The sequence below is a fragment of the Trachemys scripta genome, chromosome 6, assembly GCF_013100865.1.
Source record: "Trachemys scripta elegans isolate TJP31775 chromosome 6, CAS_Tse_1.0, whole genome shotgun sequence".
NCBI lineage: Eukaryota > Metazoa > Chordata > Testudines > Emydidae > Trachemys > Trachemys scripta.
In genome coordinates this window covers 47,913,164-47,930,828 of record NC_048303.1, presented here as the reverse complement: position 1 = coordinate 47,930,828, position 17,665 = coordinate 47,913,164, and the positions used below count along the sequence as shown (strand labels likewise).

At 42.5% G+C, this 17,665-nt stretch overlaps 1 protein-coding gene across 1 annotated transcript in view; it reads left to right on the top strand.

The window, feature by feature from the left end:
• ACOT12 (acyl-CoA thioesterase 12) overlaps positions 1-17,665 on the top strand; it is a 45,620-nt gene that overhangs the window by 3,865 nt on the left and 24,090 nt on the right. The window contains exons 2-5 of the mRNA XM_034774629.1: positions 898-967; positions 8,503-8,563; positions 9,635-9,736; positions 12,147-12,291. Coding sequence (XP_034630520.1) covers positions 898-967; positions 8,503-8,563; positions 9,635-9,736; positions 12,147-12,291 — 378 coding nt within the window. The remainder of the gene's footprint in view (positions 1-897; positions 968-8,502; positions 8,564-9,634; positions 9,737-12,146; positions 12,292-17,665) is intronic.

Below are 17,665 nucleotides of genomic sequence, written 5' to 3'. Positions count from 1 at the left end.
TCTGGCAGCTCTAAGTGGCTATAAAGCCAGTAGATCCTGCCACCTGAAAATTCCCTCTTGAGTGATATAGCATGTCCATAGGGGAATCCTTGAGTGATCTAGCGCTTCCATAGTGACTCCTACACAACCACCTCTCACAGTCCCTTGGCATAGGGAGCATGGGCTTGGGTGCTGCTAGGACTTGGTAATCCCCTGCTGCCAAAATGTCAGAAGCTAGGTGTAAATAAAGCAGCCCTGTGACTATTTACACTGGGAACTGTCCTGGACCTCAGTCAATTCCAGGATCAGGAGAGCATAAAGCCAACTTTCCTTTCTCCAAGTCTTGCACCAAGCACTGACTGGCCAGCCCCGAAGTTATCTAAGCACAGATAAACAAATAACTCATTTTTGTCAGTATATGTAAATTGAAATGATGTTTTAACTCTCATCAGTATTGTGCTCAGTTGTTTGGCTGTAACTCTTTGTCTGATGATGATACAAATACCTTTTTTTTTTTTTTTTTTTTACAACGACAGTGCCAATTATTCTTTTTTATGATGTTTTTCTTCTGCAAAGTACTTCTTCTCACTCTTATGTTGGATTGCTAGTTAACCATTTTTAGAATAAGAACACACAATTTTCATAGATTCATAGATTTTAAGGCCGGAAGGGATCCTTAAAATAATCCATTCTGGTCTCTGCTTGATGCAGGCCTGATATTTCCTGTTAAATACTGATTCTGATCCATTTACATCAGTTTTTACACTCATGTAAATTTAGGGGAGTTACTCTGGATTTACACTGACATGACTGAGAGGAGAATCAGGACCACTGTGTTTGCAATCTATGTATATGTGAGATATTTGCAGCAGTATATCTAGTGTAGTAACTCTGCGCTTTATCTCTCTCTCTTTGAAGCTGAAAAACATGCTGGTGTATCCTGTGTGACAGCGTCAGTGGATGACATACAATTTGAAGAGACTGCCAGGTAGAACCCTGTATAGTAATTATCAAACCTTATCAGTTTAGTCCTCTTTTTCTTTTCTATTTAACAGAGATTAACCAAGGCATATAAAATCTGAGATAGTGGTTCAATGATTTCCCTACAGGCATAGGGTTCAGTCTAGAAATTTGCCAACGGTGCTTGGGCTTAACTCGCCCATTTGCTGGAAGGCAAAGATCAATTTCACAAAGTCTAAAATAAACTGTAGTTACTTTTGACCCTATAAACTAGTAAACAAGTCAGAAACTTAAGACCCAATGACCTTTGCCCCTGGTTAAAATGAATACTACGAACCATTGGTTATTCCTTTTTGAATGAGGAATACATTCAATTATAGTTGCTGTGCGAATTTTTGATAGGTGCAAGCTCTCTTTCAATTTCTTTCTTTTCTTTTCATTCGTTCTTCAGCTGGTTATAAGAATTATCCATGTAGCAGAAAGGCATAAAAGAGGAATTTTATATTTGCAAACTCTGTATGTTTAGTGAATCCACAGGATAGTGCAAGGATTAAAAAATCTTTCACTTCTGCTTTAACTGTTTCTCAGCCAGGGAACTAAGATTTCTTAAGGCTAAACCCTTGCGCTGTAAGTGCCAACTGTTTGCAGTTGATATTAACAATGGGGAACATCCATTAACTCTTTAATTGTTTATATTTTAAAAAGGCATTGTTATTGTTCAGATTCACTCCCATTTTAAAAAATATAGATAGCAAATTTGCTCCTGCATTATAAGAGTCTGGCCCACTGCACTATTAGTGCACTGAGCCGGGACAAAAATGTACTTTTGGATGTAGCTAGGTTAAAAAAAAAAAGATTAACCCTTGGAACACTGACATCTTTTAAGTGCTGAGTTGTGATACTTAATTCTTAGAAGGCAGGATATATGGAATGGGCCCTGTTTTCAGAACTGTACAATAATAATAATGACTGTTGCTCGTATTTGAGTATGACTATAACTAGAAATCAGTTTCCACATGCAGGGTTCAGGAGATGTGCCAGGCCAAGTTGGTGTATACATTCCCTCCTACTGTTGGCCAAGGTGGCACGACAATATTCTGTTACTTGTTCTGCTTCCTTTGTAGTGGAATGCCAAGCTCGCCTGTCATGGGCCATATCCTCCCATGTCATTAAGTCCAGCCTGGCAGACTGTATGTGCCACTTGATGCAATCCTTGTAGCGAAGTTTGCAATTATCACAGTTGCACATACAGCTGGGTAATTGTCAGCAAGATTGCAGAAGTGGTGTAATTGCAGTAACTATTGGCAATTGTGCATTCAGAATAAGCACACATTTGTGCACTCATAGTGCTGAATATCGGGCCTTCTAAACCCAGATTCACCTAAGGACAGGAATAAGATTGATAAGAGACGTGCATAAACATTGCCACATGGAAGAGACCTAAGAGGTCCTTGACTTCCCGCACAAGGCCAGTCTCAAGAGTCCTCTTCCCAACTACAGTCTTTTCCATTTTGCTTTCTAATGAAAAGCACTCCTCTGGAAAGCTGTGATCAAAAGGTTCTACTAACGAACTAAGCATCACATTTTTCTCTCAGGTACAGAGATGCCACCTTCATGGACTTCAATGGAATTTTCACTCTTGTAACTGAGAGCAGAATTAGCCCCTAAATATTTTAACTGTGTTTCAGCTATAGATTAGCTTTAACATCCTGAGTGGAGTAGTGCTTACCAGGTGATGCGCTGAACATGTATAATTAAGAAGATTGAATTAAACTTCTCATATAATTAATAACTATCCCCTCTAACTTGATTATAGTGTTTCCTGCTTTAATGTTTCATTCACTTACATTAGCCTACCAAATCTTTTGGGAAGAGGTATATATTCTGTGACTACTTCTGCAACTTAAACTGTATACTGGGAAAGTTAGTTTTATGCCAAGAGAAAGAATGAATTCCTGCTCCTTTTCTTTTTACACTGTGTGAGTTCATAGTAATAGCATGAGCACTGTCTGATTTAAAATAATCTGATTTAAATTCTTTTATTGACCAAGTATCTCCACCCAAACCTCCCAGTTTAGTACATTCAGGGGCGGCTCTAGGGTTTTTGCCACTCCAAGCATGGCAGGCAGGCGGCTTTCGGCGGCGTGCCTGCAGGCGGTCCACTGGTAACGCGGATTCGGCGGCATGCCTGCGGGAGGACTGCCGGTCCTGTGGCTTTGGTGTACCCGCTGCCGAATTGCCGCCAAAGCCACGGGACCGAAGGACCTCCCGCAGGCATTCCTCTGAAGGCTCCCTGACTGACACCCCCACCGTGACCGGCAGGCCGCACCCCACGGCTTGCCGCCCCAGGCACGTGCTTGGTGCACTGGTGCCTGGAGCCACCCCTGGGTACATTTCAAAATGTTCCAGTCAATGAAAATGCAATGTTCTATGGCCAGTGTTCTTGAATATCCATTCAAATGCCCAGGGCCACCCGAAGAAGAGGCAGCTTCTTGGAGTCCCATTGTTTCAGAGGCCCTCTGTCTGAGGCAAGCTTTGTAACTCATATATCATATATCCCATTCTGAGAGTTGGACCATCATATATCATATATCCCATTCTGAGAGTGGGACCAAAGGAGAAGGCAATTAATTTCTTCTTTCCCCACCTTTCCAACAAGGTTTCATATTGCAAAGTCTGCCTGATAGACACCCCACAAATCAGATTGCTAGAAATGCTGTGACCTCCGATGTCTGGGCAGGAAATTAAAGGAATCTACCTGCACAGCATATTAAAAAAATGAACATAATGAGGATGATTTCACTGCTTCTAAAAATGTCATGAAATTAGCCTGTGATACCATTTCAGAAATTGGCCTCTAAAATGACTGAACACTAGTCTCTCTGCCATATTGGGAAAGAGAAGGGCAACCAACTTGAACCTCTTCATTTTAGCAGAATGAGAGAGAACCAGAAAATCAGAAGCAATCAGGAGGCAAGCCTGCACTGGCCTGTGCTGTACAGTAGGAGGAGCAGAGGAGTTTTGTGCACAACACCCAAATTCAGTTTATGCAAATTTCTGCCTGGGACACACACACCTGACCAGTCCTTTGGTTTCTCCGGGGTTGTGCCAGGGTGCGTAAGTAGGAGAGGAAGGTGTGACATGAATGAGATGGGGGGTGGCTCTGGGAAAAACTGCTTTGTGCCCATCCTGGTTTCCAAATTCTAGGACCCAGTGGCTACTTTGACCCACGTAAATTAGTTCTGCCTAGTTGCCGGACTCACAGTGATTGTAGAGTCATACTTCAGTCAGCTGCTGAGGAGCAGTATGGAGAGCAGGACTAGCACCTACTCAAGGGCTTATATTTGCCTTCCACACAGACACAATTTCCTCCATTTTTTGCCAGTGAAGAATTTGGCCCTTTCTGATGTCCCAAAAGATCCTCAGATTAGAATATAAATGTTACAAAATCAGCAAAATAATTTGAAATTATTTTTATAATAGAGACAAGTTTCACTGAAGGGAAAAATAGAGTTATCATTTAGAAATAAAATTGCTTGTCAGTTTCCTGGATGAAGCATCCTTTTATGGTCTCTTAAGCAAAAGATTTTCTGACTTTAAAGGCACACTGTCAAGATAAAAATCATATTTTTAAAAAGTCTCCTTATCTGTATTATTAGTTACAGACCAAATTATTCAACAATGTTCTTAACACTCACAATATTTAGTTGTTGTAAGGATACTCATGAATTTCTGATTTCTTCCTTCAATCATGTGAAGTTTTGCCCTTATCCAAAATGGCTGCCATCTCCCATCACTGTCAGTAGCAATAAAGCAACAGGCAGCTCTTAGCAAGATGGCTATTGCCTTCCTTAGGCCTTTGCAGATGAAAGTGATGCTGTCCCCAGCAAAGATGGCCACCATCTTCATTGTTTCTAGAGCTGGCTGAGACTTTTCCATCAGAATGATTTTCCAAAAGACTGGAAGTGAGATGATTAATTTAAGAAGAGCCTTAGTTTAACCTAAACAAATTTGCTCCATTTACCATTTCTTCCAAGTTTAATTAATAAACACACTGGGCCAGATCCTTCTATAGTGTAAATGCAGATAGCTCAATTGACTTCAATGGAATTAGGTTGATTTACTAAAGCTGAGGATCTGGCCCACTGTATCCTGTTTATGCGCCATTGCATACTTTGGGCTAGATCCTCAACTGATGTAAATCAGCATAGTTCCATTGAAGTCAATGGAACTATGCCAGTTTATAGCCACTGAGGATTTAACTAAGTGAAGAGACAGTATTTGCTATTTAAGGTTCTCTGTTGGAATAGCAGCCACAGAGGAGGCATGCTGCAGCCCTGGCCCTGTTCACAATTTGGAGAGTGCATTCCCAGGGCATCACAGAACAGAGCCTATGGGAAAGAAAGTGAATTCTGCCCTATCAGCCTATGTATAGCTTGAGAAATGAAATACCAGTACCCACTTGTGCAATTGTGCATATATGTACACTCACTGATTTAACAAACCTCACAAGCATATATGCCTGTGTACTTAAAAATGGAATCCAGTCTAAAGTTTCTGACTGGACTTGAGATTGGTGTATAATAGCATAATGGTGCATATAGGTATATTATATTAGAAATATAAAGGTACTCTCTTATTAAGTCTATATAGTTTTCTGAATAACTCCAGTTTGGTTCAACAGCTTCTTTATTGAAGTTCCCAGTACAGTTTGATTTGAGAAGAACTTCTACAATTAAATACTTGTTGTTGTTTTTGCACATAATTTTTACTGATAATGCACAAGTTTTTGCCTTGTGCATTATCAGTAAAAAGTGCATTGGCATGTAACACTGCTCTACAGCCAAAATGCTTCTGAAATAAATGTAGTCAAACTTTACTAATTCTGGGTCACTGAGAACAAAAATGATGCTTAAAATTGTTGATTGGCTCTAGTTTTCAAGATATGCTATTGGGTCAGTATATACGACCCTTGACTTGGGAATGGTGGAAGATAAGTGAGTTATAAAGGGAGGGGATCTCAATTTAAACCAGAAATGACTAAAATACATCTTTGACTGGATCTATGAATAAATCTATGATTGGGTTTGGACAGTACTTGCTTTTTAGGCAAAACAATGAATGATGCAATCTGAAGCTGGTATTGCATCATACATGATATGAATTGCATCATGTTGTTCCTAGAAGTCATGGATGATGCAATCATAACGAAGCTTACATCACTCTGCTGAACAAATTGCCCTATATCAGCTCTAGAAATCATACAGTGTCGTGCTCTCTTATTTGTCAGTGTTTGATTTTGCAAAGGGACACATTTCTGTTTAGCCAAAGTGAGCAGAGATGCCTTGTACTTTTGTGAACAGTGCAGATAACTTCTGCTATGTTTGTGGTGAAGTGACTTTTGCATCACAAAAGCGCAGTATAACCACTGCCTGTCACCTTTCTTTTGGCTGCAAAATTGGAGATCAGGACAAGAGGTGGGCCCCACACATATGCTGCAACACTTGTGCAACAAATCTTCGCCAGTGGTTGAACAGGAAAAGGAAATCTATGCCTTTTGCAGTGCCAATGATTTGGAGAGAGCCAACAGATCATACCAGCAATTGTTACTTCTTCATGGTGCCTCCAGTTGGGAAAGGTGTGTCAAAGAAGAAAAAGTGGACTGTGCATTATCCAAACATTCCATCAGCTATACGCCCAGTACCCCACGGAGAAGGACTGCCGGTTCCTGATGCACCAGAATCCTTCTCACTTGAGTCAGACGAGGAAGAGGAAGAGGATGAAACTTCTGGTCCTGAACCATCAATGTCACAGGACCCACATTTTCTCCCATCCTCCTCCTCTGAACCACACCTCATAACACAAGGTGAACTGAATGACCTTGTCAGGGATTTGGAACTACCCAAGAGTAAGGCAGAGCTGTTGGGCTCCGGACTACAGCAGTGGAATCTCCTGGCAGGTGATGTTAGGGTTTCCATGTTCCGTGACCGTCAAAAGGATCTTGTCCCATTCTTCTTCATGGAGGGTGATCTTGTAGCCTGCAACAACATCGATGGTGTGATGGCAACCCTCAACATCGTTCACGATCCAGATGAGTGGAGACTGTTCATTGATTCATCGAAGACGAGTCTTAAAGCTGTTTTACTGCATAATGGCAATGTTTTGCCCTCAATTCCAGTTGGTCATGCAGTCCATATGAAGGAAACCTATGACAACATGAATAAACTTTTGAGGTGCATAAACTATGACCAACATCAGTGGCAGCTTTGTGGCGATTTGAAGGTTGTTGCTCTCTTGCTTGGTCTGCAGACTGGATACACAAAGTACTGCTGTTTTCTCTGCGAATGGGATAGTCGTGCAAGAGATTCCCACTACATCAAGAAAGATTGGCCACTCCGACAGTCATTGGAGCCTGGAAGGAAAAGTGTTCAGAATCCACCACTTGTTGAATCAAGGAAGATTTTGTTACCACCCTTACACATCAAGCTGGGTCTGATGAAGAACTTTGTCAAGGCCATTGACAAAACACAAGCAGCTTTCAAGTACCTCCGTGGAAAATTTCCGAGGTTAAGTGAAGCTATGATAAAGGAAGGTGTCTTTGTTGGTCCTCAGATTCGTGAACTTCTTCGAGATGATGCATCTGACCATGCACTGCCTGGCAAGGAAAAGACGGCATGGAAAGCCTTCCAGTTAGTGGCAATAAATTTTCTCGGAAACAACAAGGCAGAGAACTACAGGTTGTTGGTGGAAAACCTCCTCAAGGCATACAAAAGCCTTGGTTGCAACATGTCACTAAAGATACATTTTTTGCACTCTCGGCTAGATTTTTTTCCACCGAACTGCAGAGCAGTGAGCGACGAGCACGGCAAGCGATTTCACAAGGACATTGCAACAATGGAGAAACGCTATCAGGGCAAATGGAGCCCATCAATGCTTGCAGACGATTGCTGGGCAGTGACAAGAGATGCTCCATTTAATGAATACAAGAGACAAGCCAAGAAGCGCCGAGTAGACACTGAATAGGACTAAACTATGTACATAATAGTTTTTTGCCTTTTGTTTCATAATCAATTTTATTTATATAAGCCTTTTGCTGATTTTTAAATTGTTACATAAACAGGACAGGTGAAATATTATCATGTAAAGCAACCATAAACACATGAAAAGACCTAGGTTTACAATTTATGATTAAAACTCTACTGTCTACACAATATACATAGACATAAAATGTAAAAACTTAAATATCTTAGAAACAGTAGCCAATCAGTTGTTTTAATTGTCATATTTGAATTCAGCACATCAAAATACATAATAAATAGCACATTTTATCTCTGAAGCAGACAACTTCTCAAAAATTGTAGACCAGTGTAATATTGCTTACCATTGTTTGGTATTCCATTATGTTACACAGATGGATCACTGGAATGACAAATGTTTATACAGCCTGACCCAAAGCCCACTGGAGTCAATGGAAGGGCCCCTGTTGACTTCAGTGGGTTTTGGATCATAATGCAGTTCATGTAATAATTGTGCAACTTAATGAGATGACACTTGTCTTAACAGAGTTGGACAAATTATCATCATCAAAGCAAAGGTAAACCGAGCATTCACTACTAGCATGGAAGTAAGTGATATTAATTTCTCATTTTTATAATTATTTCTTCAACAAATTGCTGCACAGAAAGGCAGGAGGAGAAAAATAATGGATTCTACCACTGTAACTTTACTATTGTTAATTTCAGAAGGGGCTTAATGAAGACTCTTAAATAATGTGCCTTATCCTCATGTGAAACAACTGCAGCTAAATGATTTTTATATTTCTATAGCACATTGCTGTCCTATGAGTGAGCTATGCCAGACTAACATAAGGTCCCCTGAAGAGGTTAAGGTCTAAAGGCATTAGCAAGCATAATACAAAACAAAATACAAAGTGGGGTAGATAGTCAATATTGGCCCACTCCAAGGCCCATTGACCTCAATAGGCTTTGTATCAGGGTCCATGGCTAGAAAGGCTCACAGAATGGGTGGATTTCTTAATGTTTTTGAAATACATGATACAAAGATCCTTATCTCAGATGTGTCAATGCCACTTATTGCTTGTGCTGTAAAAGACATGGCAATGCATTGCTCAGTCACTTACCTGAAATCAGAACTGAACCTTAAGCGGTCTCTTCTCCTCTCTGTGCCCCTATGCAATTTCCATTAGCTTTAATGGGAGTGATGTGATTGCATCAATGGGAGAATGTATTCCAAAGTTTTCTAAAAATCCTAAAGACCAAAGACTTGATGCATATCATGTCTGTTTCAGATGAACTAGTAAAGTATTTCACTAGTCATTCACTTCACATTGTATTTTATAGACTTGTACAGATTTTTGCTAATGCAAGTCCTACTGCTTCTAAAGGTTCAAGCAGGGTACTGAAATGGCACCTAAGTAAATGGAAGTAATAGATCATAAAGCCAAATGTAAATGTCTGTACCATTTTTAGAGGTGCTACTAAGCCTCTGTTTACAGATATGTTGCCATGGTTTTAAATATTCATGAAGTGTATTGGTGATACTAGGGCCACAGTGAAAAATCTGTGCATTCTACTCCTTTAAGATGTAAGCTCAAGACAACATTTAATTCTGCAAGAGTTGTGACTTGCTGTCTTATCTAGAAATTAACAATGTGGTAACTTTCTTTTTCTTTTAGGTTGGTGTCAAGGTTACAGTACAGGATATCTTGAGTAATGTTCAGAAACTTATTAGTGTGGCTTTCTCTACATATGTAATAAGACCAGTTGGTGATGAAAAGGTATCTCATTTAATTCAGAAATATCCTGGCATGGAAAGAGCTTTTTTGTGAAATGTCTCTTGTTTGATTATTGTGAAACACACACACACACACACACACGCGCGCGATATTCTCCACTCATTTCACATGAGGGCAGAAAAATAATGTGAAGTACAGACTATAAGAAGATTTTAAAGACCTTCTCTGTGGCCTCATGACAGGCTATTTTTCTACCACTTTATAGGTCCTTACTTTTTAAGTTCTTCCTTACTAGAATTGGCATCTTTATCCCAACTTTACTGACAGAGTTGGTAAAACAGATATTTCCAAACATAAAATGCCTGAGAAAGGTTAGAGGCTAAATTAGTTGGTTAATGTTTGAACATTAAAGTACTATATAAATGGTTTGTATTATTATTTATTATTGGCTTGATCCTGTGCCCAACCCCTTAGCTCATGCATCTTTAGCTCAGCATTCCAAACGGGTCATTTCAGGATGAAACTGGTGATGATTAACTAAGATCAGCTTCAATGGGCAGCCATTCAAGCAGGACACCTCAGTTCAAAATCCATCAGAATTTCAGCATTTGGAGCAAACAACTATAACTTTTTATACCTTTTTAAAAGCCCACTTATTTATTAGACTTTTGTTGTTGTTGCTTTGTGGACAAGTTTGGGAAGAGGGAAGAATGACTACCTAGGGTTACCATGTTTAAGGTTCCCAAAAAGAGGACACTGCTGGGGGAGGGGGGAGCTGTGAGGGGCTACAGTTGGGGAGTGCTGGAAGGGTGTGTGTGTTTGTGTACTGAAGGGTATTTGAGAGGTGCTGGAGGGGGCACCTGGGGAGTGCTGGAAGAGGTGTGTGTATGTGTATTGGGAGTGGTATTTGGGGGGTGCTGGAGGGGGAACCTGGGGTGCTGGAGGGGGTACCTGTGTTCTCATTCTTGAGGTAGGGGGCAGTGTCACTGCTGGGTCTGGCTCAGACCCAGGACACAGCAACAGCCATCAGTCAGCACCTCCCTGTGGGGCTGTCCCCCTCCCCAGAGCTGGGAGCATGGGATCTGGCAGCTGCGAGGGACTAGTCAGATGTCGATGCAGGGGAGGGACCAATTGGCAACTCTCTTTCTGAGTTGCAACATCTGCCCCACAAAAAATCTGGACATTGCCTCTTATTTGAAAAATCCGCCCAGACAGAAGGCGGAGGATCAAAAAAGAGGCAATGTCTGGGAAACCCCAGACATATGGTAACCCTATGACTACCTAACTCTGCTGGGAGGGAGGGCAATTTTGTTTTAAGAAAAAATTGGCAAGATTCTGAGCAGGGATGGAAGTGGAGGAAAGGAGCTGGTTTGAGAAAAGAATCAAAGGCAGAGAAGTGTTAGCAGGGATTGGTGATACTAACATCCCTCCAGGAAAAGATGGCAGAGTTGTTTAGAAAGGGAGAGGGCAAGGCTGAGAGAGAGAACATGAAGTGGGGAAAACTGGTGTAGCCCCATGCCCTGCTGACAGTAGGTCCAGGGGAGAGGCTGTTTTGGCCATATGTAGTGGCTGGTGGCTAGAAACACACCAGGTTCCTGACAAAGTCTCTAAGTCTAAGCCTCTAAGTCGACAAGAGGATTTGGGGTGGAGGTACAGTGGAACCACCGTCACTCACATGGAGCAGCAGGGTTCTTGTTGGCTCTGTTCTTGTTGAAGCTTCTGGGCCTAGGTGGAAGGGACCAGAGAATAGGTGTGGATACAGAGAGCAGCTGTTCCTTGCAACTCAGCTGTTTTTGTCTGTCCCCTGTTTAGATAACATTGTTCAAAAGCCAATGGGCTAGATTTTCAAACAGTTTGTGCCACTAAACTGACCAATTCTACCCATAGGGCCAGGCATAAATGGAATTTGCACATGCTTTGTGTGTGAAAAGGGAAATACACTGGGGACAGAAGGGCTTCACATGCAGAAAAAGAGTGTTGGGAAAACAGCCTGTAAAAGTGTGCTGCTATGGCATTTTCAAAGGAGCATATCCGAGCGCAAGTAGTGGCAGGGGTGCAAATGCTCACGTGGGACACAACACACAATATTAACTCCTCAGACTAATTTGAAAATGCATTTCCAGTTTTGTTTTCTGTGAAGTATTTTAAACAAAATAGGGTTTGGTGAGTTTCTTGTATTTTTAGTTTCTCAGAACAAAAACACCTTGTCGTTGAATTTTGGCAAATGGCTCAGGACTAAAAGTGAAAACCTAGATATTGCATAATCACTTGAACTTTAACTCTTTCCTTATCTGTAGTAATATGACTTGCTGTACTGCAGAAATTACAGTAAAGAGTTCTAGAGGATGCTGATGCCAGCGTACTTTTTAAATGGCATTGGCTCAAAGTGCGGTTCAGAGCACACTTAGATATGATTATACAATCACATGAGAGCTTCTTTTCATTTGTGTAGGTTAACTTAAAACCAGTCAAGCTTCAGTCTCCACAAGATCATCTGGAACATAGTCTGGCTATTGAGAGAAGAAGAATACGACTGGACCATGAACATGTCTTTGAGACCCTAATGCAAGAGAGTAATTTGGAAGATGGTCACTGTGGTCAGTAAAGCAGACACAACCAGTAATTATGGGCAAATGGAGGGGACCAAAAAGTGACCAATTCAGACTAGGGACGAAACCAAATAAAAACCTTTGAGGATAAGACTCCAGAGGCTAGCAAGGGCCAGGTTTGTGAGGATGTGGAGGACAGCAAATCTCCATGGTGGTTCTCTCTGCCCTTCTGTCCTGAAGGGATTCCAGATGTAAGGTTGCAGGATCAGGGCCAAAGTGTGAGTTGATCATTGTTTCACATTTACTTTTCACTTAGGGTTTGCCCTTCATCAAATTGAGTTAATCTGGTTTGAAAACCTTGCATACAGACGATGCAACCCATTACTGTGAATTAACTCCGCGTTTATTGGGAACTCTTGAAAAGTGGACTAGATATACTTCAAATTGAATTACAGTTAGATCTTTTGTTCATGCGCATGCAATCACTGTGCACCACTTTTATGATTTCATTGGCTCTCCCACAGTGCTTTGCAGGTCAACTGTTACTGACCTGTCCTTTTATTTGTAAAAAGAACAGGAGTACTTGTGGCACCTTAGAGACTAACAAATTTATTTGAGCATAAGCTTTCGTGGGCTACAGCCCACTTCTTCGGATCCGAAGAACAAGTACTCCTGTTCTTTTTGCAGATACAGACTAACACGGCTGCTACTCTGAAACCTTTTATTTCTGTGACCTCACTTTCCTATTGTCCACAAGTTTCCAGGATGACCCTTCCCCCCAGTTAAAAGCTGGCACAGAACCAAATTTTGCCACTTTGCTCATCGATCCCAGTATATCATTATTTTGGCAATACAACCACATAGCACTGCAGAAGCCCCACAACATGCCTCACCCAGCTGCCTGGAGCTGTGCTGAGATCCTGGATCTCACAGCCACCTGGGGAGAAGTGTCAGCTCAGGAAGCTCTTGTGGCATGCCACAGGAGTTAGGACCTTTGTGTGGACATTGCAAAGCAGATGTCCTAAAGGGGTCATGACTGGGATGCCGACTGGATAAAGAACAAGCAGCTCAGAAAAAAGTGCATTGGAACGAGGGATAAGAGGAGACAATCTGTTAGAAGACATGTGACCTGACCATTTTTTGATGAACTGGACACAATTCTATACAATTATAGTACAACCCGTCCAAGATGCTGCCCACACTCTTCCCCCGCACCAAGGATGACTGGCTTGACCCACTGGTGGCTGAGCAGGAGGATGCCCCTTGAGAGCCAGGATCTTTTTGTGCCTCAGGAACCTGATGATGACCAGCTGGAAAGTGAGCCTCAGTCCTGCCTTGCTACAATGGACCCTTCCATTGGCTGAGCCCAAATCCCATCCAGAAACCCGGGCCGGGACTGAAGAGTCAGGTTCCCTGGAGGGAACTACAGCATGTAAGCAGCTATCTTTACAATGTATTATTTATTATTATTGTTGGCTGATGTGAGCTAAGAGCCCCCGCCTTCCTCCCAGTCTCTGTTCTGTTTCAAAATGGCACCCACCAGCATGGTGCAATCACAGAATGTACCCTGTGCCTCTCTGCTCCCCTCCAGCAGTAGATTCAAACACCGAAAGCATTCATTTGTGCAACATTCAACAGTTTATTGAGACAGGGCTTACAGGAAAAGAAATTTGGTTAGTTTTTGTAGTTTTCATGAGGTATAAATGCACACTGCATGATCGGTGAAGGCACAAAAAAATGCTATTCTTCACTGAGGTAAAAATGCTCTATAACATGAATTCTAGTTGACAGTCATTGCAGGACTCTGTTTTTCTCTATACTTTCTCCATGTCTGCAGGGGAGACATAACTGAACTTAACACTGAGAAATAGCTCGATTTTGTTTCACACATCCCTCCCCCAATATAGTTTTCCACCCCCTTCATTCCTGCAGCACTTCTGGGGGGACCATCCTGGTGAATAACTTCACAATGTATTTCTCTGATCTGCCCTTTGCCTTTTTGTATAAGACCAATCTCTGCCTCCTAGTCACCTGCCTCAGTGTAACATTATCAAGAGTCAGGATAGCTTAATGGTCATACAGAAGGAATTACTATCCAGATCCTGCCCCCCATGAGCCTCCCTTTAAACCTCTACTCCCATAGAAGTGCATCCAGCACACAAAACTGCAAAAACAAACCTGGAACAAACCACTCATCCCATCCCTACGAGCATGAAAACAGACACAGTAGACTGAAATCCAAATGCATTCAGCACCTTCATAAGAACATAAGAATGGCCCTACTAGGTCAGACGAAAGGTCTGTCTAGCCCAGTATCCTGTCTTCCGACAGTGGCCAGTGCCAGGTGCCCCAGAGGGAATGAACAGAACAGGTAATCATCAAGTGATCCATCCCCTGTCGCTCATTCCCAGCTTCTGGCAAACAGCATACATTCACACCACTTACCATCTCTGAGGTTCCCCCCAAAATGGTAAGAGTCTCAGCGGGAAATAAAGTCACATATACCTACTAAAAAAAGCTGTCATGACTTGTCTGTGACACAAACAATAAACAACTGTTTTTTCCCCCTACTCCCACAATCACAGCATCTGCAACTCCCAGACCATCAAGGACAGGGCCTCTGTGTACTGCTGACAGGCTGGCCAACCTGAAGGAGAAAAAAAGGAAGACGTGGGACAGGATGGCAGAATCACAGAGGAAAACCAGGCTGGCTAGGAGGTAGAGGCTGTACATGAGGACCCAGAAGGAGAAAGAAATGCATCTCTCCCAGAAGATTGTGGCAGTGGCCAAGGACAGTGTTGCAGTGGCCAGGGAAAGTGTGGCTGCATCCCAACCCACTCCACCCCACTATATGTGCAGGCCTCTGACTCAGAATACAAACAGTAGGCATCACTGGCAACATTCCTCTCAGTATTTATGTTTTCTGTGGGACACCTTGCTGGCTGTTCAAACCTCTGAGCAAGTCTCCACCCCTTGCGCTCAGCAATATTGTGCAGAACACAACAAGCAGATATTATGGTTGGAACATTTTTTCCCTGTTGCTTCCAACCTATTCCATAAACAGCATCATCTGCCTTTCAAAGGCCAAAGGCACACTTGACCACCATTCTGTACATGTGTTCCATAAGTTGCCCCATATAGCTTGGGAATGCCAGGTGTGCAAAGCCATCAGTAATGTCCTGGGCCCTCTCCATCCTGAAGTTCTCTTGCTAGTGCTGGTCATCTCAGCTCTGCCGAATGATTTTCTCCCATCAATCTACACTGGTTTCCTGGGTCCCAAATAGCACTGAATGCTTGTTGGCGATCCAGAAACTGGTCCTCTTGTTTCAACAGCTTCGCATCATCCTGTTCTTCTGCCTCATCCTGCTGCCACCACTGTAGATTATCCTGCTGCCGCTGCTGCCATAGAATATCCTCCTGCTCCCACATCATCCGCTTGGTGGTGAGACAGGTGGATAGAAAACTGGCTAGATCGTCAGGCTCAACGGGTAGTGATCAATGGCTCCATGTCTAGTTAGCAGCCTGTATCAAGCGGAGTGCCCCAAGGGTTGGTCCTGGGGCCGGTTTTGTTCAATATCTTCATTAATGATCTGGAGGATGGCGTGGACTACACTCTCAGCAAGTTTGCAGATGACACTAAACTGGGAGGAGTGGTAGATACGCTGGAGGGTAGGGACAGGATACAGAGGGACTTTGACAAATTAGAGGATTGGGCCAAAAGAAACCTGATGAGGTTCCACAAGGACAAGTGCAGAGTCCTGCACTTAGGACGGAAGAATCCCATGCACTGCTACAGACTAGGGACCGAATGGCTAGGCAGCAGTTCTGCAGAAAAGGACGTAGGGGTTACAGTGGATGAGAAGCTGGATATGAGTCAACAGTGTGCCCTTGTTGCCAAGAAGGCTAATGGCATTTTGGGCTGTATAAGTAGGGGCATTGCCAGCAGATCGAGGGATGTGATCATTCCCCTCTATTCAACATTGGTGAGGCCTCATCTGGAGTACTGTGTCCAGTTTTGGGCCCCACACTACAAGAAGGATGTGGAAAAATTGGAAAGAGTCCAGTGGAGGGCAACAAAAAGGATTAGGGGGCTGGAGCACATGAGTTATGAGGAGAGGCTGAGGGTACTGGGATTGTTTAGTCTGCAGAAGAGAAGAATGAGGGGGGATTTGATAGCTGCTTTCAACTACCTGAAAGGGGGTTCCAAAGAGGATGGATCTAGACTGTTTTCAGTGGTACCAGATGATAGAACAAGGAGTAATGGTCTCAAGTTGCAGTGGGAGAGGTTTAGGTTGGATATTAGGAAAAACTTTGTCACTAGGAGGGTGGTGAAGCACTGGAATGGGTTACCTAGGGAGGTGGTGGAATCTTCTTCCTTAGAGGTTTTTAAGGTCAGGCTTGACAAAGCCCTGGTTGGGATGATTTAGTTGGGAATTAGTCCTGCTTTGAGCAGGGGGTTGGACTAGATGACCTCCTGAGGTCCCTTCCAACCCTGATATTCTATGATTTTATGATTCTAAGTCCAGTGCAGAATTCATCTAGCTCTGAGTGCTGTAATACAGCCCAAGCAGCCTGTGCATATTCATGCCTGCCACCACAGCGGCTCACAGCATTGGTGTGTCTATGCTGGCTGACAGCAGCTATAAACAGTGCAAGACAATGGGGCAGAGATAGAGAAATTATGGGATTTTTAAAAATGTGAACCAACATAGCTTCCCACAATTCACAGTGAAAACAATCCCAGGACGCATAATGCTCAGCAGCAAAGCAACGAACCATGGGCTATCCCCAGAGAATGCCATGCCCTCAGTTCGCAGAAAGCTGCCTCCATGTGTTCATATGAGGCAGATTGAAAACAGAACAGGCATTCTGTGTGCACACTGTTGGGATGACTTGAATACAGTGAGTTACCTGAGGCTCATAAAAGCACTTTGGCTTAAACCCCTTGTGTAGATGTATCCTTACTTTACAGGTTTAGGGTTGTTGTTTTTTAAGGGTTTTATAGAATTCATTCATACTTCAAGCTGAATTTTGCACTGGAGAAATAAGTCCAATAGCACCAGTTAAGATACACATAGGAGGAGAAATCCATTTGGCTTGATGCCTATAACTTTCCAAGAAATCAATAGGAACTATGTGCATGTGAGGAGATTGCTCTCAAGAAGCAGAAGAAAAATTCTTCAGCGTGGTAATCTAAATCCTGGCAGGAAAAGTGCAGAGCACTCATGTGACCAAAAGGAAAAACTGAAGCCTAACTGGTTTCTTTCTTCACCTAGATTTGCCTTTATTTCCCAAACTTATCTCTGTCCTGAAATGACATGAATCGAACTCGCTGTATTCCCTTCCAAAAACATGAAATTATTCACAAATGTTTAAGAAACTTTCTAGTATTTACAGTATGAAGTACACATTTCTGTTTATG